This window comes from Eubalaena glacialis, chromosome 1 (genome assembly GCF_028564815.1).
Source record: "Eubalaena glacialis isolate mEubGla1 chromosome 1, mEubGla1.1.hap2.+ XY, whole genome shotgun sequence".
In the NCBI taxonomy this organism is placed as follows: Eukaryota; Metazoa; Chordata; class Mammalia; order Artiodactyla; family Balaenidae; genus Eubalaena; species Eubalaena glacialis.
In genome coordinates, this window is record NC_083716.1 from 25,406,236 (window position 1) to 25,432,019 (window position 25,784).

General features: G+C 46.2%; 1 protein-coding gene across 6 annotated transcripts in view; it reads left to right on the forward strand.

The window, feature by feature from the left end:
• Positions 1 to 330: 330 nt before the first annotated feature.
• The window catches only part of COL17A1 (collagen type XVII alpha 1 chain), a 51,136-nt gene continuing 25,682 nt past the window's right edge, over positions 331 to 25,784 (forward strand). For 4 of the 6 annotated variants that reach the window (XM_061197554.1, XM_061197930.1, XM_061197856.1 and 1 more), the window contains exons 1-16: positions 383 to 791; positions 7,946 to 8,008; positions 9,908 to 9,952; positions 10,977 to 11,081; positions 12,063 to 12,197; positions 14,174 to 14,221; positions 15,143 to 15,178; positions 16,248 to 16,295; positions 17,672 to 17,815; positions 19,045 to 19,203; positions 19,813 to 19,884; positions 21,218 to 21,289; positions 22,115 to 22,183; positions 23,267 to 23,428; positions 23,803 to 23,883; positions 25,026 to 25,070. In XM_061197554.1, the coding sequence (XP_061053537.1) occupies positions 7,957 to 8,008; positions 9,908 to 9,952; positions 10,977 to 11,081; positions 12,063 to 12,197; positions 14,174 to 14,221; positions 15,143 to 15,178; positions 16,248 to 16,295; positions 17,672 to 17,815; positions 19,045 to 19,203; positions 19,813 to 19,884; positions 21,218 to 21,289; positions 22,115 to 22,183; positions 23,267 to 23,428; positions 23,803 to 23,883; positions 25,026 to 25,070 (1,273 nt within the window). In that variant the 5' untranslated portion in view covers positions 383 to 791; positions 7,946 to 7,956. The other 2 variants (XM_061197632.1, XM_061197779.1) reach the window with 2 other exon arrangements.

Consider the following 25,784-nt stretch of genomic DNA (forward strand, 5'->3'; position numbering starts at 1 on the left):
ACTATACCTGGTTACTTTTAAAACATGAACCCTATGCCACCAATTGCTCTATATTTTCAGTCATTAACATCTTACTCTGAATTAGTTCGCCCACTGTTTCCTCCAGGTGAGATTGACCTGGGTTGGGTCAGAATGGGGGAAAGAGGGAAAAGCTATATATGGGGGAAAGAGGGAAAAGGTTTATATAGGGGAAACAGGTCTTGAATATAAATCCTGTCAACTTCACAGTTTTTCTAGGGCTCAGGCTCAGACCTTGACCACAGGCCCCTACATGCCTGGCTACACCATGAGTCATGCACATGGGGATTTTGACTATTCCCATGGCAGCGAGCGAGGGGAATACCGGGTTGTGGCAGCTCTCTGGCTGTAGAAGGTAAGGAGGAGCAATAAAATGTCGATTCCTTTATTCGGAACAGTTGCTCCCTTTTCCCCATGGCCCATAAATGACTGATCCACCTAAACTGGAGAAGGTTTCTGCCTCCTGTAAAGTTTGATCCTGGAGGCGGATATTTTTTAATCCGGCAAGTGTCAGATAATTGGAAGGGTGGAGTCACACTGTAAACCCTGACACACCTTTGTCAGGACTTGTTTGGAAGCAAAGAACTGAAAGAAACAAGGGCAAGAGAAGAAGTGAACATTTTTGAAAGATCACTCAGCTCTAACACACCTTGGCTGGGTCTGGATAAAAAAAAGTGGGAACAGCAAACGTCTAGAAGAAAACGTCAGGGGAAGAAGGAGAGAGGGGGCATTTACTCAAAGTTGTTTCTGATTCCTTCAACACCTCAAACTAGGTAAGTAATAGGAATTTGACCGTTTTCTCTTCTTGTGAGATTTTAATTTGAGGTTTGCCACTGAGAACTTCAATGTTTGTCAGAGAATCTGAGATGACATTATTTAGTTTCCAGTGTTCTGGTTGAAGTGATTAATTAATCATAAATGATTACTTTGGCTTATGTGTTCTATTTTTAGGGTAGGTCTTTTAAAGGAACAACAAGAAAGTTTTGTCAGTGGGAAAGAGAAGAAAAAGGCCAGTTAAGATAAAGTGAGCTCCAGTGGCCAGATTTCTTTGGTATTGTTTTCAGTATTGTAAAAAGACTTGTGTTAAATTGTTTTATTTAGAATATGATGAGTTTATAACTCCTTCTCTCTCAATCAGTTTCTCTCTCCCCACCCTCCTCTACTTCCCCTCTCTCCCCTTGACAGCAGAGGGCAGCTCAGAGGTGAAGTTAAAGTGTAGGTGAGTTGGGGCTTCTAGAAGCAGCCCCTGAGAACTAAGAACCAAAGTCCTGCCTGGGTGTCTGTGCTGGCAGGTTCTGATAAAGCTCAAGGGGCTGGGTGGACACTGCTGTATATCACGCTTGACAATTACTGCCCCGAATCTAAAGTAAAGTGGATTATCTGAAATGATATAATTAATCCAGGAACTTCCTGGGGGCAAACTTGGAACAAGAAAAAAAAAAAATCTGTCTTACTTTTATTGGCCAATTTGGGCCAAAAGAAATTCATTTTGGGGTGAGAATTACCAGTTTAGGTATCTCACTGGACCACATTAACTGGTAACTGACAAATTACCACTTTACTTTTTGAAGTGTAGGCAAAGCCTCTGGCACCTCACTTCTTTTGAGAAGCAGTCAATTAGTAGCCTTAAGAGTTGGATTTGTTCTGTTCATAAAATGTAGTGAGTGAGATTTTTTAAAGAAATTTATTTGGAAAGGAGAATTGTTTCTTCTTACACCCACATGCTTTCTCTTAGAGCTAAGGCACAGATCAAAGTCGGAACTAAACTAAAGCACATGTCCAGCCCCCCATGGAGCCCTTCCAAGAATCAGAGGGGGCTTGCTTTACTCTCAGCCCCTTCAAAACACTCACACAAATCTGATCAGAGTTTACATGGGGGCAGTTAAAGCAAGGAGTCCTGCTTCAAGCTTGGATAGAAACCCAGATTGGTGAAACCCATTTGACCTAAGGACTAACCACATTCTTAAATTATGCCTGACCAAAAGAAGTTTGCATCTGTCTGGTTTGTCTTATTTGCCATTGTTAGCGGAGGCAGGATTTAACCAAACATGGCTCGAAACAAGCGGCATGATCACAAAGCCAGGGCCCAAGCCCGCTCACCCCTGGGTTATGAAAATGGAGGATGCCAAATGCAGCAACCTGGAGACCCGTTGCTGGGGAGGCATGGGGGTAGGGTGGCGTGGAGACAGAAGCCTCTGAAACAGTTAACTCTATGGCATGGGTATTCATACCCCCTGCAAACTGCTTGCCCCTCCTCTGTTAACAGAGCAATAGCTAGTGGGTGGTTTCCCCACACTTTGGTTATTTCATTGTTTTGTTTTACAATGTAAAGTATGCAGAGATTGGAAAGTAGAAAAACACTTAGCTTCTCTATTCCCTTCTTTGTGTCAAAGACCAAGTGTTTCATGCGTTGTTATAATAAGAAGGTCAGTGAGATGGTTTTCTGTTGGTATCAGCGGTTTGTGCCTAGGTTACACCCCATCCTCAATGGAATAGTTTTAGGTGGATGTGACATCATTTAAATGAAGGGGAAAGGAAAAAACCTCATAAAAGTAGAAAAATGATTTTGAATTGTGTTTTCTTACATAAGAAAATGACACAGGATCATTTTTACATCTTCAAAAGAACATTAAGTATGAAATAGCCACAAAGCAGCCCCTTAGAACTACGGATGGAAATTAACATAATTTTGGAATTAAGAACTTGAATGACCTGCTTATCCTCGGTTCTAGTTAAGTGGCTCAAACATCCAAGAAGTTTAAAATTATGCTACTTGACTGTGCTTGCATTAAGTAGTGCTTTTGGAGGAAGGTGTACGGATGAGCACTGCTGGGAGAGGCAGGCTCAGACACGTGCCTGGGCATGTAACTTTCCTTTCCCTTAAGTTACACTTTTTAAAACTATCGGCACTTAAAATATTTGAAAAGGAAGTCCTGTGGGAAAACTATAGGCCCCATGGGATGATCCCTGTCCAGATTTGTGCCTCAACCCATCATTTTCCTTTGATAACTCACAGAAAGCTTCCTCCTACCTTTGGTTTAAAGGAATCCACCTCCCAAAACATCTCTGCCATTTCAGACTATCAATCTGGGAAAGAGCTTTGGCAAAGTCAGCAGAGCTCCGTCCTGTGTATTTCAGGCCCAAGAAATCATTGTGTTAAGGCCATGGGATGCAGCCATTTAGGGGCTGCAGGCTGAGAGAGAGGCAAGAACCAATCTACCTGCACCCACCTAGGGGGCCTTCTATCCCAGAGCACCAGTCAGTGAAGAGCCCCCAGGCCCTGGAGGGGGGCATCTGATTTCTTAGCAGGCTGTCTCCTCACGCCTTCTGGAAGTTAGGGAACTCTTGGCTTTTTGCTGCAGATCTTAAGGCTTCATCATTGGGACCTAAGAAAAAGATGGGGGATACCTAGAAATGTCTGTTATATCTCTGGGTACAGAAAGAGCAAGAAAACACTTGCCAGTTTTGCTGCCTAGACGCTGAGACTCTTAACAAATGGAGTGGAGCTATCTGCCTTGATGGCTACAAGTGGAAACAACCCAGCCAAACCCAAATTTATAGCTGCCGGCAGCAACTTTCATTAAAGGATCATAGTAAGCAATAACTTGTGGGAAGTTAGTTTCCATGGATTGTTATAAACAGTTCCTTTCAGGATAATATTGCATATCAATTCAGGTGCCATCCTAGGTGGCTCCCCACCAGCAGCCAGGGGCATTTGAACGTTTGATCTCCAAAATACCTCCTTCTTCACAGCTAATGACCAATTGGGGGGGGGGGGAAGGAGAGGGATTTCAGAGGTACCAAAGGCAATTAATGCTTAAACAAAGGATTTCAGAGAGCATGTCAGGTTGTAGGTAGGTTGGTGTGACATAAGTCATACAGGTAATAGCTGGAATGCAGACACAGGCTAGGTTTGGCCCTCTAATGAGGCTGGACTCCATTGTTAAATTGCTTATGGAGCCCTGCTCTTTGGCTCTGGGAAACATACCTGCAAAGAACTGTGTCTTCTCAGATGCAGCCAGGAGTTTTTCCATGATGCCTCATTCCTTGCTGCATTTAAAAAACTCTGATGAGCAAAAAGTTCGCACATTCAATCAGGCCCTGACGCTAAGTGTGTGGATCTTGGTGAATTTCCCTGGGTAGTTGACCAGTTGGTCTTGTGCGGTCTTGATTTTCAGTGGGAAAGTCACCCAGGGCTGCACTAGGACTTCTGTCGGCCCTAGATAATTTTGCCTTTGTGGATGTCCTGCCTCCAGGAAAAAAACAAGCAACGACAACAACAACAACAAAAAAACAAAAAAACCTGCATTGAAAGAATATAATCCAGGTTGGATTGTGTTCATTTTTCCTTTTGATTATAAAAAGAAGTTCAAACATTTTTGTGGGTCCCTGAAAGTATGACGGGGCTAGGCACTGTGCCCATTGCACCTAATGGATAAGTAGACCCTAAGGTCACCAGGCAGGAGAAAAAGACTAAAAGCGTTCAAGAAAGTGTTGTCCTGGGCAGAAGTAGCTTGCTCCAGAATTCTAGAATCCAATTTGAACTGCATCCAAAAAATAAACTAGGAGGAAGGGAAGGTTGGGGGGCTGGGAGGAGAGAACCACAGGGAAAGCCAGATTTCAAGTCCCTGCAGAGCCTGAGACTGGGAACTACAGCCAAACGCACCCAGTTGGTCAGGGATCCTTGCCATGGTCTCCTGTGTGTTCAAGCCTGAATCACGCTCCTCCCCCACCCCCCAGCCTGGCCCCACCCCTTAAGTCAGCCTTGCCTCATCTCATCCAGGCTTCAGGACACAGCAGACAAGATCTCAGTGATTTTTCTACCCAGAACACAGAGTAAGAGTGAAGGGAGAACATAGATGACATGTACAAATATTTTCCTATGTATTTCAATAGATTTTACACTGATTTTCTTCATGTTTTCACTACTTATGTCTGTAAATAAGCATAGTAGGGCTGGTGTGTTACAAAGAGGAAGTTTCATGTTGTAAGAAGTGTAAAGTTCCACACAAGTATGACCATTATGATTTTTATCCTGATTTGAATCCATCAAACATCATTCTCACATCTGAACTCTAAATAATGAAGCATGAATGTCTTGTATTCGTAGAGCTCCATATAGAACACTGAACATTATGGGATACATCAAAATGAATTAGTTGAAAGCACCATGTACTTTGACAGATATCCTTCAGCTATGTGTTACTTGGGCAAAAAGCGGAAGTTTTATAGTCAGGGCACCAGATCTTCTATGTAAGACCTTTAACATTCAGCAGGGGGCAGCCTGCTCAATTAGACCTTTAAAAAAAAACAGATCCCAATACAAAGGAATAGAATCCAAGGTGGAACTATTAAATTACTCTCTCACTGATACAAGAAGTGGGAATTACTCGTTAAAAAATATACACACGAAAGAATTATGCTTCGAATTCTAGGAATCAAGTTTTGAATTCAAGTTTGAATTCTAGGAATCAAATCACTATTATTCAACATAGTTTTGGAAGTCCTAGCCATGGCAATCAGAGAAGAAAAAGAAATAAAAGGAATCCAAATCGGAAAAGAGGAAGTAAAGCTGTCACTGTTTGCAGATGACATGATACTATACATAGAGAATCCTAAAGATGCCACCAGAAAACTACTAGAGCTAATCAATGAATTTGGTAAAGTTGCAGGGTACAAAATTAATGCACAGAAATCTCTTGCATTCCTATACACTAATGATGAAAAATCGAAAGAGAAATTAAGGAAACACTCCCATTTACCACTGCAACAAAAAAAATAAAATACCTAGGAGTAAACCTACCTAGGGAGACAAAAGACCTGTATGCAGAAAACTATAAGACACTGATGAAAGAAATTAAAGATGACAGAAACAGATGGAGAGATGTACCATGTTCTTGGATTGGAAGAATCAACATTGTGAAAATGACTATACTACCCAAAGCAATCTACAGATTCAATGCAATCCTTATCAAATTACCAATGGCATTTTTTACGGAACTAGACCAAAAAATCTTAAAATTTGTATGGAGACACAAAAGACCCCGAATAGCCAAAGCAGTCTTGAGGGAAAAAAATGGAGTTGGAGGAATCAGACTCCCTGACTTCAGACTATACTACAAAGCTACAATAATCAAGACAATATGGTACTGGCACAAAAACAGAAATATAGATCAATGGAACAGGATAGAAAGCCCAGAGATAAACCCACGCACCTATGGTCAACTAATCGATGACAAAGGAGGCAAGGATATACAATGGAGAAAAGACAGTCTCTTCAATAAGTGGTGCTGGGAAAACTGGACAGCTACATGTAAAAGAATGAAATTAGAACACTCCCTAACACCATACACAAAAATAAACTCAAAATGGATTCGAGACCTAAATGTAAGACTGGGCACTATAGAACTCTTAGAGGAAAACATAGGAAGAACACTCTTTGACATAAATCACAGCAAGATATTTTTTGATCCATCTCCTACAGTAATGGAAATAAAAACAAAAATAAACAAATGGGACCTAATGAAACTTAAAAGCTTTTGCACAGCAAAGGAAACTACAAAGGAGACGAAAAGACAGCCCGCAGAATGGGAGAAAATATTTGCAAACGAAGCAACTGACAAAGGATTAATCTCCAAAATATATAAACAGTTCATGCAGCTCAATATTAAAAAAACAAACAACCCAAACCAAAAATGGGCAGAAGACCTAAATAGACATTTCTCCAAAGAGGATATACAGATGGCCAAGAAGCACATGAAAAGCTGCTCAACATCACTAATTATTAGAGAAATGCAAATCAAAACTACAATGAGGTATCACCTCACACCAGTTAGAATGGGCATCATCAGAAAATCTACAAACAACAAATGCTGGAGAGGGTGTGGAGAAAAGGGAACGCTCTTGCACTGTTGGTGGGAATGTAAATTGATACAGCCACTATGGAGAACAGTATGGAGGTTCCTTAAAAAACTAAAAATAGAATTACCATATGACCCAGCAATCCCACTACTGGGCATATACCCAGAGAAAACCATAATTCAAAAAGACACATGCACCCCAATGTTCATTGCAGCAGTATTTACAATAGCCAGGTCATGGAAGGAACCTAAATGCCCATCAACAGACGAATGGATAAAGAAGATGTGGTACATATATACAATGGAATATTACTCAGCCATAAACAGCAATGAAATTAGGTCATTTGTAGAGACGTGGATGGATCTAGAGACTGTCATACAGAGTGAAGTAAGACAGAAAGAGAAAAACAAATATCGTATATTAATGTGTATATGTGGAACCTAGAAAGTGGTACAGATGAACCAGTTTGCAGAGCAGAAATTGAGACACAGAAGTAGAGAAAAAATGTATGGACACCAAGGGGGGAAAGCGGCAGGGGTGGGGGGTGGTGGTGGGATGAATTGGGCGATTGGGATTGACATGTATACACTGATGTGCATAAAATGGATGACTAATAAGGACCTGCTGTATAAATAAATTATTTAAATTAAAAAAAAACAGGTTATGAATTTTTTATTGTTGTGGCTGGATCATGGGAACAGGGATATTCATTGTCCTATTCTCCCTGTTTGTATATATTTTCCATTATAAAAAGTTAAATAAAGTTGAAAGCAACTTAAATCTTTATCAGTGGGGAATGAGATAAATTATGGTGTCTCCATTCAATTAAAAAAAAAAAAAAAGATCGCAATACAAAGGAGTAGAATCCAAGGTGGAACTATTAAATTACTCTCTCACTGATACAGGAAGTGGGAATGACTCTTGTTAAAAAATATACACATGAAAGAATTATGCTTTGAATTCTAGGAATCAAGTTTTGGTTCTCAGCTTGAATAGTAGGGACCTATACTTATGAAAAGTGATGGTCATAGACATGGTTATTCATGGTTTCTGGCTTTTTCCGTAGGTGGCGATGGTATGGATGTAACCAAGAAGAACAAACGAGATGGCACTGAAGTCACTGAAAGAAGTAAGAGCATGATACGTGTCATTATAAAAGTAAAAAAATTTTTGGAAAGAGTAAATAATTTATTCCTAATTCTACCACAACTACTGTATCTTTTTTTCTATTTCTTATGTTTCTGTTTTTAGTTTTTTTCTTAGCTTTCTCTTTTTGCTTTTTTTTCCCACTGTATCATTTTAAATGTTTTCCTAAATAGACTATTTCTTCCTATAAGAAGCCTTTTGTTGATTTTTTTAACACACTTGTAATCAAAATGTGTTCTGCTTTTTCTTCAAAGATGAAAACCACCATTTCTATGTTACCGTTTTTATGACCAGCATTTTTAATGGTTTCATAATAGCCTGTTGAATGAATTTGCAACAGCTTATTTAACCGTGTTCTTTTTTAGGGATACAGGGCAACAGAAATCCAAAAGAATAATATCCCCATTATTGCAGGGACAAAGTTGGAATCACACTGGTGTCACAGTTGCAGTCTACACTGAAAACTGAAAACAGACACATTTCTTTTGTGAAACTGCCCAACTAATAAACTCAGAGACATTTAAAATATCCCCTTAGCAGCTCTAACTCTTTCATTTATCCTGTGACTTTCATATATTGCCAATAAAAAATTCTGGCTCCACAGACTTGGAACTTTAGCTTAAGAAAGAATTTATTTTTATGTGTGATAGAATCCCAAAGGTCCACACAATGAGAGGTTTAGTGAAAGCTCAAGGACTATTATTCAAATCAAGCTGCCATTTTAGTCTGAAAAACCATTTCCTTTTATGCATGGAATGCTGCTTCCGCTCCATTCATAACCCCATGTTGCTGCTAAGACAACCAAACTAATAGGAACACGCAGGGTGAAGAAGGAAAGGGTGAGGGGTGGGCGCAGTAAGACCAGTGTGGGATGCAGCAGTTGCCAGCAGCACAAAGTGATGCCCCACCATCTTCTTCATCCTTTTCTCCTTTCACCAACCATACGTGCATACACAACACGCATATGAATATGCTTGGGCGTGTGCACGAGAAGGGTGCTTTTAGAAACCAGCGACCTTAGCTAGATAGGTGCTCCTTGATGTCCAACCCAGAGGGCGGTAGTGGTTGGTGATGGTCACAGTTAGAGCACAGAATTGGCCCAGTTATGGTTTCGGAAATCTACTCACCTCCCCATGCTGCTGTAGAGGAGAGAGTGATTCAGGAAGGCAAGAGGTCTTTCTTCTAATTGGTGTTTTTAAAAAACACCAGAAGCTTTTGTGACCTCTGTAGACTCACCATCACTTGGAGTCTTCTCAATTTCGGGAGGCAAAGGGACTGGTTCTTCAGGTCTGTCTTGGATGTTCATCTGTCCAAGCATCAAATGTGACTTACCGACCCCCTTCCTTCCTATACCTCCTCACACTCAGGGGTGGCCCTGAAGATTTTAGAATGAATTATGATGTCCTAGAGACACCCCCAAATTCATAAAGAGGTTCAAGGTAATTATTCGCATAACAGTGTTATCAGCCAGGATGATATGCTGGCCTCAGCTGGACTGGGTGACCGTTTAGAAGGGACAGTGCAGAGAAAGAGAGTGACTTGAGGGCCTGACCCTCCTTCAAAGGCAAATCCAGGCCTGGACTAGATCTAATTGTTATATGAGAGACATTAATGCAAGACAACTCATTGTTCAAATCAGTGGGTAACTACTTTTGGTACCAAAGGGATATAAACCTATTTTCCAGGTACATTAAGCCCTATTGTTATTGCACCTGTTTGCTTTTACAGTGGGTCAGATCAAATACCTTAAAGCACAAGTGTATAAAAGTCTATATTGAACCTAATTTAATGTGCCGAACCTATGAACGATGTGAGACCTTGCCAAAGTACAGAGATTTCAGTACATTACTTAAGATCTCATCTTTTCTTTGTCTTTTTCTAGTTATCACGGAAATGATAACTACAAGACTTACGTCCTTACCACCAAGTAAGTGACCATCTTGAGAGCTTTCTTCTCAGTAAGGCCTGTGTGAAGGGCTCCACATGTAACCTTTTCCATGGGTACTCACTCTCCCGTTGAGCAAGTCCAAAATATCTGAAATCTTTGTTTTTAAACAGATGTATTGAAATTACCTTATATCCCACAAAATCCACCAGTTCAAAGTGTATAGTTCAATGGCTGTTAGTGTATTTACAGAGTCATGCAGCCCCTTTGCAACAATCTAATTTTAGAACATTTCCATCACTCAGAAAAAACCTCCATGGCCATTAGCAGTCACTCCCATTCCCATTCCCTTCTCCCCAGCCCCTGAAAACCACAAATCTACTTTCTGTCTCTATACGTTTGCCTGATCTAGACACTAAAATTTCAGAAATCTTATCCAGCCTGGACCTGGGGTGGGAGGAGGGAACCACAGCCAGGCTTCTGTCTGAATCCACTTTTTTCTCGGGAGGTTGTTAGGGTTAGCGGATTCTATAATGGAGATCTGAGCCCTCAAACTAGCCCTGTACCTCTCGGGAAGCCTGGCTCAGTGTGGGGAGTGGGGAGATCCTTCCATCCACACACGAGGTTGGAGCATGATGGGCTGCCAGGTGAAACACCAGCAACCCAGAGCTCTCACTCATCCCTCCAACACTTCCTGTGGCTGCCATGTCCAGGGTACCGACCAGGCATTCCAAAAAAGCAAGCCCAACCCAGGCCTTGGCCTCAAGGAGTCTTCATCACTTGCTGACTTTTCAAATATTTATATTTTCCTAATCAGCAACCTGCTATGCTCCACCCAGGGAACTTTCTTTGTAAATTGGGTAGAATATTTGCTCTTGACATTTGTATCAAAAACAAACAAACCGAGAGCATGGCAGCATGTATCGTGCAGTGCAGGTGGGAAAGGGGCCCCAAACCAAGAGCCTCGTGGGTGAGAAGCCAGGGAAGGCTTCCGAGGGGCAGGGAACGAGGAAACCCTCTGCCCTGACTCCAGTTGTAAATTGTCACCTGCTCCTCCTTTCTGCAGAAGGGGGCACCAGCAACGGCTATGCTAAAACAGGCTCTCTTGGTGGAGGGAGCCGGCAGGAGAAACAGAGCCTGATGCATGGCAGCAGCGGCTACATAAACTCAAGTAAGTGCCTGCTGGTGTGAGGGCTGGGGGAAGGGCAGATGGACAGGGAGAGAGAGAGTCCTGCATGGAGGGAGACCATTACCACTGTTTGTCACCCATTCCAAATACCCCAAAGAGCTGTGTAAAGGACACACATCCCACCAAAGGTGAGACTTTTGAATTATCCACATTTGAAGCCTACTTAAAATGGAATCAGTTATCATTCTGTCCCCCAGTAAAAATAACAATAATTAATTAAGAAGGCTTCCTGGGGAGTTGACTCCTTTCCCACTGAATTACTCTCTTTAAGCCATCTCTTTTAGAAAAGGGTGTGCATGTCTGAGGGTTTACAATTTGAATTAACAACAACAAAAGAAACTTAACGATTGGGTTACTGTGCTAAGGAAATCTGGTGACATATGAACCCACACTTTGTGCATTTCCACTGGGCAATCATCCAACACAGGCCCAGTTGTTCCCAAAGAAACATTCTTTCATGGTAGCTTTCAAACTGAAACAAAACAAAGCAGGGAAAACACACACACACACACACACACACACACACAACCGCTGAAGCCATTTTTAAAATCTTGGAATGACACTAAAGAAAAGACCCAAGACAGGCAAACAGCTGGGCTGACCAAGTGCAGCGCCTGCCCTTACCTCTCGAGGAATACTTCCACGTGGGGTTGTATTCTGGTCTACCCAGCAGTGCTCTACGATTACAGGCCAGGTCCCCAAGAAACATCCCGCTTCTCCATTTCCATGCACTTTGGCCACAGACATAAAGGACCTCCCTACCTTCCAGTAGCAATAATTCCATCTCCCATTTCTGAGCAGCCGCGGGAATACTGAGGTGGATCCTTTCGGACGTGCTCTCCTGAAGTCCTCTGGCCCCTCCATAGGGCCCTCCTTTATTAGGAGCAGTCTGCGTGCACTTAGTGTAACCGTATGTCAATCTGTGAAGTGCTCTGAGGGTCTGTGCTTTTTCCCCTCTTGTAGGTGGGAGCACACGAGGCAATGCCTCTACCTCCAGTTACAGGAGGGCCCCTGGTGAGTTGGCCTCCACTCTGCCCAACTCACCAGGCTCGACCTTTGAGAGAAAAACTCATGTCACCCGCCATGGAACATACGAAGGTACCGGTCCCACAGACTTTGAGAGAGAACTACTCTCTTCCCTCAGTAACTTCTCTCATCCTTTGAAGACTGAAGCCTCAGCCACCTGTCTTCACCTGGGCCTTCCCACCTTTCTTTCCACTCTTGTTTCGGTTCTTTTATGGACTCAGGTTAGCTGGGGATTTTGTTGATTTATCCACCCCTCATTTATTCATTTATCCATTTATCCATTTAGTCACTTTTTCAACTGGTATTTTATCAGTTATCTACCAGGCGTTTAATGCCGTGCAGAATGCCCTGATGGATGCTTAAATGAATCAGACCTGGATCTTGTCTTCAAAGGGCCTAGAATCTAATAGACAAGTTAAGATGACAGATAAAAAAAACTATAATGTAAAGTAGAAGGGGATTATCATTTCCAGATGGGTCTTCAGGGAAGATGCTACGTGGGAGGTGGCGTCTGAGCTGGGCCTTCATGATGTGTAAGACTTTTACCCGATGGAGAGCTTTTACCTGAGCAGCAGCACAGCGAAGGCAGGAGCCCAGGGCTCAGGTAGCAAGCAGCAGTGGTACTTGTGTGAAGAGAGAGGGAAAGACTCCGATTCGGTGCTAGGCCAAGATGTTTGGGCTTTATTCTGCACACAATGAGGAGCCACAGAGATTTCTGAGCAAAAGCGTCCATCATATCTGTGGTCCCGGACTGGAACTCTGGTTACCATGCTCAGGACGAATAGGGCGGGAAGAGGCTGAACACGGTGACAAGTTAGGAGGTGATCAGCAATCCGGGGAGGGGAACCTTGGCCGGGACTGCGGTGGTAGCAATGGGAGCAGACAGGAGGACCTGGAGTGAAAGGTGTTGCAGAGCTGGAATTGGCAGGTTTGTCAATTATTCAATTTTGGGGGGAAGGGAGAAAAAGGAGTTAGTGATTCCACTGAGATTTCAGACACAGGTGGTTGGGTTCATTGTGGTGCCAACGACTGAAGCAGGGAAGCCAGGTGGAGGCCTCCCGGTGGATGAGTTCAGTTATTTTGTCCGAAAGTAGAGCTGCTGGCACAGCTTTCTGGTGGGGGTACCAAGCAGGCAGTGGGACGCATAGGACTTGAACTAAGGGAAGAAGTCAAGGCAGGACACCCGGTTTGGGGTTATTCACAAAGAGTTGTTAGTAGAGGTTGGAAAACTGAAGGAGTTGGCCAAGGAAAGAGTTTAAAAGCAGAAGGGAGCATAGAAAGATAAAGTTGGGGGAAGATGGAGAAAGAAGAGCCCGATCACAGAAAGGAGGAGGAGTCAATGGCGATGCCATTGAAGTCACAGAGAGAGAGAGAGAGAGAGAGAGGAAGCTCATGACCAAGAAGGAGAAGGCGAGAGGAAGACATCTGGGTCCTGCTCCTAAGGTTACTGGAGTTCCTGGTGATCTGCAGAAGCAGTTTTAGTGGGAAATAGACAAGCCAGGCGGCAAATGGGTCTAAGAGTGAATGGATATGGGTACCAATGATGGAGAAGCAGGATTAAGGATGGGTACCCCAGTAAATGATTTTGACCCACGGCTGCCAGGGGTAGGGAGAGCCCCAAATCTAGGCCAGGTGGATGGGGTCACCACAGTGCTTCCTGCTGCTCTTACGGCACGTGGGCTTGTCTCTTCATTTAACAAGGCCCACATCTGGAACGAGCTGCATGGAGTCAGAGAACCCCTGGTGCTGACAGCACGTTCATTTGATCAGAGCCGGGTCGCTGGCGTCAGCACTGCATAGGGCAAATGCAGTCGAGGACGTGAAAACAAAAAGGAAACGAAAACTTCCTGCTCTCCTTTGCTCAAACCTTGCCCCACCAAAGTAGATCAGTGACCAGAAGGAAGTGCCACAAGCACATCCATGGGGCGAATCATGTTTAAATCTGGCGCTGAACACCCAGGCTGCAGAGGTTCAGAAAGGACCCACTCTCTTGGAAGCTGTTTGGGCTTAAGGGGCCATTTGTACTAAGTGTTTCATCCTCTCTCCAGGGAGCTCCAGCGGCAACTCTTCCCCTGAGTACCCTCGAAAGGAATTCGGTATGTCCTATCCTTATTTTCTGAAGAAATGGTCAAACATGCCTGGCGGGGATGGAGGGGGAACATCATGAGTTAACATCATGAGTTAAGTGGATTCTTCTAGAGGAGTTTGACCTCTGCTGACCTCTTTTCCCTGCTCTTTATCCTGAAACATCTCAAGGGGACTGTCAGCCACACTAGTTTGCTGTCATAAGTCTTTGCTCGTGAAATGGCAAGTTATTCATACAAGGCTCAGGCTTGGACAGATAAGCCCTCAGGCCAGGCAACAGTCATAGGATTTTTCCTTCCACAGGACCCACAGAGACCTCCCTGCACAGGGGAGCGGGGCTTAGAATGAGCGAATGTCAAAATCCCAGCACCTCCTCCAAAGCAGTCTCAAAGGGACACATTTTAACCAAATGAAACCCTAGGCTGTATCTTCACATGACCTTAAATCTGTAGTCCACATTCTTGGGTTCTCACTGTGCATATGAATTTATGATATGATCATTGATTTTACAGTGATTATAATTTCATTTATTTATTTGCATACAGTGGGAAAATGAAGGCAGCCTCTAACAAAAGACCTGGAAAGGGAAAGACCTGGCAGTCTTTTGATACATTTGATCAGTGTGGTCAGCCAGTCCAAATGGATCATGCTCCCAAACAATTTCCTTAGTTAACACTAAGTGTAAGCCAACTTCACATTCATTTGCCAACTTAACACCCTAAATGCACTGAGGCTTACAAAACTTTCTCTGCCCTTTGGCTATGTGGGCGTCGTTTATTAAGCATCCACCATACATTAAGGCTTCTATCTGGATATAAATGCACTATGAAAACAACTTCCTCCTCCCACCCAGATAGGTCTTCCTCCACGTCACAGATATTTAGCATGCCACCTCTTATATATGTCTAATATTACTTTCTTTTGTTTCTCAGCGTCTTCTTCAACCAGAGGACGGAGCCAAACACGAGGTGAGCTCTGTTGCTAGATTCAGTTCAGTTCATTCAACCAGTATTTTCTGAGCTGCTAACGTGTGTCCAGCTGTGAGCCAGGAAATGTGAGGTGTAAAGAATGAACAAGCCATGGCTTCTACCCTCAAGGAGCCTGCAGCATCTGGGCATCTTCCGCTGGCTCCAAGAGGGTGGGAAGGGTAGATTTTGACAGCGACCTAGCAAGTACATGGAGTGGTTTGCATTGCTGTGGATTGTCTGAAGGTGCTGGCGTCACATCTGGTTTCGCACCTAGTCACCTGGGTGACTTTAACAAGATGTGCTGTAATTGCCTTTATGCAGCAAAAAATGAGCACAAGCCCTTCTTTTTCATTGTTCCAGGGGACAAAGGGCTCCATGAGAGTTTTGCACTCTCCACAACTGCCTGTAGATAAGGCCCTAGGAGGGAATGTGTCCTGGAGAAAGCTGCCCTTGATATATCCGGTGAGGGTGGCAAGGAGCGTGTGAGGGCTGTATTGAAGGCAGAATTCTTCACAGGCCCTGGGAGTTCTCAATGACCAGTCTAAACTTCCCAGGGGCCTGGTTGTATCGGTAACTGGAAAGTTAGGCACATACCGACCACCTACAACTTTAGGCTGATAGTCCGATAGATGCCCATACTCCACCTGAAGCTAATAATGTTAAATCACCCACTTTCTGCCCTAAAGAGGCCAGAATGGCTAAGGAAACACTACAGGCTTTAGAATTGTCTTGCTATTGCTTGAGAAACGCTGGAGGCAGGAGAGCGGCTTGGTTCTGGCAATGCGGAGTGGGCCCTGTGAAAGGGGCTGGTCATTGCCGATTGTGATGGAGTCTCGGGGCTCAGCCTGGCGTTTCTGCTCCAGGCGCCTGGGAGGTTAGCTGTGGGCAGGCTGGGGGGTGGGGAGAAGACACCTCTTTCTAAGCACTCTTTCTGGGCACACGTAGCTTTTCTGTTCCCAGGACACAGATTGCAGAGCAGCCCAAAGATAATCTGCCGCTCAGAGCTCAGTGTCAGGCACTGTGAGCCAAGCTCCTTCATTCACAGCTTCTCCATCTGTCCCCTGTACAGAGAGCGAGATCCGAGTTCGACTGCAGAGTGCCTCCCCGTCTACCCGATGTAAGTGCTCAGGTCTTGGGAAGGATCCCAGGAATCCAGGGCTACTGCTGTGTGTGTGCGCACGTGCGCGTGTGTGTGTGCAGTCACTCCATCATAAGTGACATGTCTAAGGCCTTCTGTGACGGGGACTCCAGGCTGGGTGCAGGGGGTGAGGAGCTGAGTCAGTCACGGTCCCTGATGCTTCACAGTTCACAGCCTAAGGGGAGACAATAAACCTACCAACCGTGACAGCTCAGGGAGCTGAGGGAGTGGGGGCCAGAGGAGTCTTCCCAGGTTAGTCAGTCACTTGAAGGGAGACTGAAGGGTGGGTCAGGTAGACTCAGCGAGATGAGAGGGCAGAGACACGGGAGGAAGGTTCGGTGCAGCTGAAGGAGAAGGAGCAGGAGGGGATGCAGTGGAGCTGGTGAAGCTTAGAGAAGGCTCAGAAGTAGAGTGTGAGAGTTTGAACTTGATCTCGAATGTCAAGGATTTCCCAGTCTCTGTCTGTTGACTGTGTTGGACTCCTGTTGTTTGCCATTTTGAAATGAGCCCAAATGGGCAAGAGCCAAGTACGAAGACTAGGAGGAGAAAGATCTGGGTCGAGTGGCTCAGCAGTCAGACACTGGGACTTGCCCAAAGAGCTCAGGGCCTGGGCTTGACTCCAGGCCTGATGCTCTCACCTGAGTCCTTCCAGGCTCGGGGTGCTGAGCACAAAGGATGGAGCTCTCGGGAGAGGGGCTGCCTGGGCAGTCCTCCAGCCATGTTGTCTGAAGATGTCCTGTGCGTTGCCCTTGCACGACGCCTCCCTCCTCTCTGTTTGCCACCTCAGGAGGCACGGGGTGCTCACTCCACTGAATCACCTCGCTACGGATTATATCAGCCAGAGCGTCTTGAAATTAACCCACAGGAAAGCAGTGTAATATTTAAGAGTTACGGGCCACAAATTCCTTTTGACACGACAGAGCATACAAGGTCAGGGGCCCAACACCTGAGGCATCCTGTACCTGGGATGAGACCGCTGTTGAAGCATTTGTTTCAAGGGGTCTAGTGCTCCAGCTGTCCTGGGTGTAAACGTTCCAGGATCACAGTGTCTTCCAGCCACGGAATCTTCCCTGTGGTGTCTGATGATGTCTAATTAGGAAATATGTACTGAGAGCTTTGACCTCCTTGTAGAGGCACTGTATTTATGCGGCCACTAATATTACAAAACGCCAGGTTAATCAGTGCTATAAATTGACAAAAGGCAAAAATTATAAGGCTAACCAAAAATGTCCCGGCGGGTGAAGTGGATGCTTCGTCCTCCCTAGTATTCAGAGTGCCGCGAATGTTCCTCCCACTGCAGTTGGACTCAGGAAGGAATCCTGGGCCTGATGAAAAAGTGGAGGATTCCTTTACAGGGACGGAATTGGATGACGTCAAGCGTTTGCTCAAGGGAAGCCGATCAGCAAGCGTGAGCCCCACACGGAATTCCTCTAACACACTCCCCATCCCCAAGAAAGGCACCGTGGAGACCAAAGTGGTGACAGCGAGCTCCCAGTCAGGTAAGCCCCACAGCCCCGAGTTGCTGTGGAAGGAAGGGAACAAGGTGGCAGATGTGTCCGGGCAGGCCTTTCAGGCTGTGGCAGAGACTTCACAAAACCCTGAGCATTGCTCTTCCTGCAGCGTGAAAATGTGGGCTGCGCCCTTCTCACCCCCGTCTGGTCAACCATTCTATGTGCTGGCTGTAGTCCGGCTCTAGATCCTAGAGACTCTCTCCCAGGAGATTCTTGACATGTCCTGGGAATGTGGTGGCCAGATTCCCTGAATGAAGACTATTGGGGAAAGTTGTAGTGTTTTCTATCATTCACTCATTCATCCAATGAACATTTATTATATGCCAAGCACCGGGCACTGAGGAAAGACGATGAGTAAGATAGACACGGCCTCTGCCCTCATGGATGTGAGGGCCTCTGGGGGAAGTCAAGCAGGATGAGTGTAGTTCAGCATTCATATATCACGTGCCTACCAAGGGCAAGGTCTCTGGGGGGAGATGAGGAAAGAAGCCAGTTCTGCTATGAGGTGAAGCTTTCCTCTCATTCACTACTGGAGAAAAACCATCTTGAGATAGTGATCTTGTGTTTTTCAATATAAAACCAAAACCTCAGGGTACTTTGTGACCTGAGTGGCTAACTCCCTCTCAGATAAGAAATAGGCAGAATTGACTTCAGACTTGAAGAAGCACCCATAGCCCCTCTTGGGGGCAGAGTGCCCCTTGGGTCTGGTTGGCACATGGGAATGTTTAAGGAGGGTTCAACCGGAGAAGGCTGCCACCCGTGCAGCATGGCCTTGGGACTGAGGGCTTCCCTACCTGTGCTGCTGTCTGCCTGGAATTCTACTGTAAGGGAGTCACGGGTCCACGGCATCTTTGAAGGTGGAGTCAGCAACAGAGGGAGAGAGAGACCGTTGGTGGGGACAATGCACCAGGAGGTGGCGAAGGGGGCTTAGCAGGAGAAATGGGTAGACGGCAGAGCAAAATTTACCTACCTCAGATTTCACCAAGAGCCAACGAGAATTTCTAACCCAAGAGATCAGGTTTTCACCAGCTCTGAGATTTCAAACAGAAGTGAGATGACCAACTGCCCCAGTTCACCCCAGACTGAGGGGGTTGCCAGGGCATGGGATCTTCAGGGCTAAAACCAGGAAAGTCCTGGCAAACCAAGCCCACTGGTTCCCCCCAGTACAGAGGGGGTTTGTCTCTCATTGGGGTGTGGTCGGGCATGTCTGTTTCCAGTGTCCGGCACCTATGATACAACCATCCTGGACGCCAACCTTCCCTCCCACATGTGGTCCTCCACACTGCCGGCAGGGTCCTCCATGGGCACCTATCACAACAACGTCACAGCCCAGAGCTCATCCCTCCTCAACACCAACGCCTATTCTGCAGGATCAGGTACGTGGCTTGCAGTGCACATGCCCTCCCAGTCCTAAACCCTCCACACCTTACGATGGAGCTCAATGACCCCTCCAGCATTTGCCATCCCCAAGGCTTCTTAGAGGGGCTTTCTGTGGCCAAGCATCCCAAGATTTTTCCACTGGAACTTCAATTCAATTCAACTTCTGTGGCATTTCCTCCGGTGGGTCCCCTATGGAAAGGACTACATGGTATAGTGTATCCAAAAAAAAAAAAAAAGTAATGGGAAAGAACATGAAAACAAATGTAAGGAACCTAGTTTCACTCCATGTGGATTAACTGTGTGACCTTAAGAGGTCATTTAACTTCTCTGGGCTTAAAGTGCCTTCTCTGTAAAATGGTCACTAACAAGAGGGTCTTGGCTGGAATTGATGTCCACTCAAACCCCACCAACCTGTGACCGCCCATTGGCTGTTATGACCCAAGGCACACCACAGACTAATGGTTGGTTCCGTGCTGCAAAGCAAGAGCCCAGGTTTTTCCTAAAAACAGAAATGTAACACAATGCAATGCTGGCATTTCTTCCGATGCTTCTTTGCCCCTGTTCTGTGTGGACGTCCTCTCACCAGCCTTCCTCTTCCCCCGCAGTCTTTGGAGTTCCAAATAACATGGCCTCCTGCTCCCCAACTCTGCAGCCTGGAACCAGCACCAGCTCCTCAGGTCAGTGCTTGCCAGCTTGAAAAAAATAGGGATGCTCTTGCCTAGTGAGGAAAATGGAGTGGTTTGTAGGGAGGATGTTCTTCCTGACCAAGAGCACGAGGACTTCCTCCACGCCCATGGCAACGTGGAATCAGCAGCCAAGGAGCTGCGTTAGAAGGCACAGAGCCTGCCCTCCATAGGAGACACGGCTCAGTCCCTGAGGGAAAGGGCTAAGGGGGAGGGCGCCGGAGACCACACTTACGTGCTTATTCTGCTCTGGTCCCCTTACTTAATGGGAGAGGTGGAGAGATGGAAATAAAGGGACCAAGTGAGGCAGAGCTCAGGACATTTTCAGGTGGAAAGCATTGTTAATTTAGAAAGAGCTTAACTTCACATCTTTTTATAAATATCGCAGTTCCTTGGGGGCTCAATAATGTTACTGCTTAACGTCCAAGGCAAACATATGATCATTTTAAAGAAGTATGTATTCACTCTAGTTCCACATACTTCGTAATAGCCTATATGTAAATAAGTTATCCGCCCACATCTTCTGTTAAAGCAATCTGCCTCCTCTCTGTGATATCATGACTAATGAATACGGTGATGTGGGCCTTCCTTATTTCCTTGGCTGGTATTCTTGGCTTCTGATTTTAACACCTCCAATTGACTAGAGTCCCACAAGCCCAGAAGACACCAGGTTCATGCTTTGTTCCTCCTGCCTTTGCTATTCAATCACTACTTTGCAAAGTCCTGACTGAGGAGGGCAGGCTGATGTTGGATCCATGATCTTGTGCCCCAAACTCTAGACAGGATGGAATAAGAGAAGCTGTTACCTGGGGAGGAATGAGCTTCTGCACATTGTTAAAAACAAATAACCAGCCTTTGAAATCATAATGGGGACGAGGGGAGTTTTGTGTGTTTGAGCCAAGAAAAGAAAGGAGGAAAACTAAGGTCCTGCTTAGTCAGTGCTTCTTAGCCTCCATTGTGTCTGTATCCAAAGTTCCCACACTGTACACCAAGGCACCCAAGGGTCCTGCAGGGAAGGGAACCCCTGGGATATTTTAAAATTTTGAGGCATACAGCAACAGACCCTATGCGAACTACCGCTATTAAGTTGTGTGGACCTAACTACTCAATAAATGGAGCTTAGTAACTTTTGCCTGGGGTAGGGAGGTGGGGTATTAAAAAATTGCCGTGTCAGTGAGAGTGTGGGAACTGAGAATGTCCGGGATCTCTGTCATATGCAAAGGCATTACTTGTGAAAGTGGTTTGGGGGGCTCCTGGGACTGGCTGCCTTAACCTGGGGGGCCTCATCTATGCACCTGCACTCACCTGTCCTCTATTCCTCTCACAGTGTTTGGCATGCAGAACAATCTGGCCCCCAGTTCACCCGCCCTGTCCCATGGCATGGCCACCACCTCCACAGGTCCGTAACTGGGGTTTGGAGCCTAGGGACTGGGAAATAACGCCTCTTTGCAGCTATAACTCACAATAGCCCTTTTCAACAACGGAATTAGAGGGGCCAAAATGTCCCTAAAAATCAATCGACCTTTCCAACCAAAGAAACAACCCTCCACACCTCGACCCAGAGATGCCAACCTCAATCATGTGCTGGCTCAGACATGAGTGGGAGCCTGTGCTGGGGGTGTCTCCTATATATCCCCATGTCTCACTGCTGTCCTTGACAGCCCACTGTCACTGCAAATCAATCATCTGGCTGACTTTATAGTGCACCCGGGTGGGGGGGGGTGGACAGAAAAGGTGCGAGCCTCAGCCTTTGCACTCAACTTGCTTACTGTTAAGTTGGAGTAGAAAGTCTAATACACATGAAACATCTGGGGGATCCTGTTAGCATGAATCAAGCTGTGCAGAGCAGGTGTTAGCTGAAGGAATTCAGAAGGGAAGGAGATGTGGGAGGGTCTGGGAGGACTTCACGGAGGAGGTGGCCTTTGGAATGGTCCTCCAAGGATGGGGATTATATCATAGAAGTTTTCATCTAAACTCACTGCTGCCCCCAAGGCGGGAGAGAGTTGATTCCATTATTCATTATTATTCTGTTCATTATTATCGGGTTGGCCAAAAGTTCGTCTGGGATGTTACCGAAAACCCAAACGAACTTTTTGGCCAACCCAATGTCTTCCTCTCACCCGGGGAGGCTACCTGTCTGCCAGGGTGGGTCAGGCTGCTTCCACCCAGCGTGGAGCTGCCCTTCTGTGCTGGCTCTGCTCATTCATAGGTTCCTCTCTTGCAGCGTATGGTGTGAAGAAAAACATGCCCCAGAGCCCTGCCGTTGTGAGCACTGGGGTGTCCACCTCCACGGGTGAGTGCTGTCCCCAGCTGCTGGGGGCAGGCTGGCAAACAGGAAGAGTTGTTCCTGAGTGACACATGGCAGGAGGGGACATAGCCCATTGGTGGTCTGAGGTCTGCAAATGGGACTCACCCCAAGGGCCTCTTGGTTGTTTCCAGGAGTGGGCAGGTGGGTATGCCCCTTACCTTACCTCGGCCTTCCTGTCCCAGGGGACCAGGAAGCTCCACACCTGCCCAGGGTCAGGCACTCACACCCCAGCCCCCACCCTTGTTGGAAGCCCCTGGCCTGGTTACTGGTTACCCGTCACAAGGGCCAGGGCGCCCCCCAGAAGCTGCTGCACCCTCCCTACTTCCCGTGGAATCTATCAACTTAGGCTGCCACGAGTCATGTGTCCATCTCTTCCGTTGCTCTGATCCTGGTGCGTTTCCCTCCATTCAACAATTCATTCATTCAAAAACTGTTTACTGAGCACCTGCTTTGTGTGAGACCGTGTTCTGAGTTCCCGGATTACACACATAGAGAAGGAGGCTAGATTCCTGCCCTCACCAGGCTGACAGTTCCAGTGGAGGAGGCAGATAACAAGCAAGTGGAAAAAGTATACAAGATAATTACAGGAAATGACACATAATTGAAGGGCCGACATAATGAGGTGGTAGAGACAGGCGTGTGTGTGCGCTGGACGGAGTGGTCAGGAAAAGTGCCCCCAGGCTGCAAACACTTGAGACCTGCAGTTAGAAATGAACCCACCCAGTTAACTAAAGAAAGGCCTGCCTGACACAGCAACTTTTGACCATTCACTGAAGACCCTGTAATGTTCAGGTGGGGGGCAGCCCCTCAGGCCAGCCCCCAGCACTTCTGACATTGACCCGACCTCCTGATGGCCAGGCTCAGCTAGGCAGGGGAGGGTGTCTCTGGTCCCCAAGATGCTTCTTAGTAACCGCGGCGAGCAAGAGCAGGAGACCCTCCGACACACCCACTAACCCTTTCTTTTCCTCCACCCTCCTTCTCTTCCTCTTCTCCTTCTTCTGGTCATTTCTTCCCTCTTCCTCTCCCTCCACATTTTCCGTCCCCCTCACCCACTTCTTTCCTCTCCAGCCAGCACCACAAGTGTCCAGAACGATGACCTCTTGCACAAGGACTGTAAATTCCTGATCCTGGAGAAAGACAACACACCTGCCAAGAAGGAGATGGAGCTGCTGATCATGACCAAGGACAGCGGGAAGGTCTTCACCGCCTCCCCCGCCAGTGTCACTGCAAGTACGTGGGAGCCCACGAGACTTGGGTTTTGGAAGAAAGACAAACAACGTAGACAAATGTCCTAGCAAGATGGTTTGAGACATTTGAATGATGAAACCACAGTCATCCCATTCAAATGGAAAATGTCTGCCAAATAGGGTGTCTCAGGGTCTGCCTTGAATGCAGACAAGTCAGGGAAATTCCAACAAAGAGCTCCCAGAGGGTCTTTGGGCAATAATAAGTCTCCTAACCACAGGCCCAGAGTGGGGGGATTAACCCCGGGAAAGCAGGCCCTCTTCCTACCAGGCTAACTTCTACCTCCACAAGTGGGAAAGGATGTGGGATGGCAGGAGTGGGGAGAGAATATCCGGGATCATCATGGGTTGTGTGCACAGCTTCTTTTTCAGAGGACACCCTAAAAAAGGAAAAGCAAGCTGCATACACCACTGACACCTACCTAATGTCAGAAGCTAATGGTAAGAGCAAATCTGATTGCTGTCCACGTTGACTTCGGCCAATCCATCTGCCATTGATTTGTCTCCCAAGACCTCAGTACTCTGAGTGTGGTCCTGGACCAGCAGCATCTGTGAGACCTGGGAGCGCATTAGAAATGCAGAGTCCTGGGCCCTAGCCCAGACCTGCTGTGTCGGAGGCTGCATTTTAACAAGCTCCCCTGTTGATTCACGTGTGCTGATTATAGAAGCAAAGTCTTCTCATGGTACATCTAAAGTCCACAGTGGTATTGTTTTCTCACCTTACTTGTCCTCCATAATTTTCAGAACTAATAGAAAAAGGCTTTTCAAAGCACTTGCTGGCTTTATTTTTTTTCTTCCCAAATACCTGGATTCTGTCTTGGATAACCACATTTCTTCACTGCTCTGGTTCCTATGAATCTCTCCAAATCACTGATTTTAAGGAGGTCAGTAAAGGAAGAGAAAAGTTAAGTCACAGAACATTTTTTTTTAAATGCAAATGACATCAGCTATAATCCTCTCAAGGTTGGAAGCCAAGTCTTCTAAGTTAGCAGTTCCTTACATTTTAGGGGTGGAGGTGGGGTTTAGAGCCAAAAGATCCTTTTCAGAATCTGGTGAAAGCTATAAACAGTTTTCCCAGAAAATTCCACACATGCCCACAAACTCAATGGTCAAATAGCATCCAGGACTCATGATCAGCCCTCCTCCAAGCCCATCTTTGCCTTTCTGTTCCCTCCATCCCAGGTTAGGAACCTGTGTGCAGTCTTGTAACCAAGAAATCAAGAGTCATTTCTCACAGGCACATTTATTATTTGAATGCCATGGTCATTCCTAACACGGTCCTCCAAAATATGTCTCGGGCTTTAGAGGTTGAAGGTCACAAAAAGGTTATGACGCTGTGCTTTTTCCCACTGTGACTTGTTTGCCAAGCCATGTGTTCAACCAGGTGATTATTGCAAATATGAGATCTGTGAGGACTTAGGTAATGGATGTTCCTGCACCTGCCTGTGGCTGTTCCACAAGGTCCCTGGGGGCACATCTACGTCAAGCCCTGTCCCAAGTCCACGCACAGGCTGGACTGGACTGTGGGCTCCTGCAGTTGAAAGGCTCAGTCAAAACATGTGTTCTCGGTGTTTGTATTTCAGGAGACGTGAAGACCGTGTCCGCAAAGGGCAAGGCTGCCTCTGCAGGTGAGTAAGACCTGGGTCCTGCAGTGACTGGAGCGGAAAGGGCTGGTTATGATGAATGGAATAGATAACGGCCCCCTAGCCTGGAGCCAGGGCATGCATGAGCCACCCAACTCTACAGATCTTCCCCAAAAGCCTTCAATGGGAGCGGGGTGGAGGGCGGGAGAGGGGCTGGCTGGGGGCTGGAGCAGGGCTGCAGAAGGAGCTTAGCTCAGGAGATGTGCTCACGGGCCACACTGCCCCTGCTGGGTGCCCATGGTCTGCCCTTAGCTGCAGAGTCTGCCAACATGGCAGGAGCAGCACAGCAGGGCTACTGTTGTGTCTTACAAACCACTCCCCTCCCCCCGCCCACACGGGCTGCAAGGTGACCCTAAGACCACTCACTTCTCCAGTCCTTTACACTTTCCTCACTTGCTCCCATAATCTTGTGAGAGAAGCCGATCAAGGGGTATCAGCCCATTTTAGATACTAAAAACTAAAAACACTGTCACCGAAAATAATAAATAAATAAAAATAAAAAGCTTCCTGACCACCCCTTACGAGCTGAGTGTAGTTCTAGGCACTGTGGGGATTACAAAGAAAGAGCCGCATGAACTGAGACATGAAGATGGGAATTATTCAGCTTTGGGCATAATAAAATGCAGGAGGTTGTAGCAGATCCACATTCATAACCAAGAATTTTAAGCCTGGTCGTATCTGCTACATCCTCTGCTAATT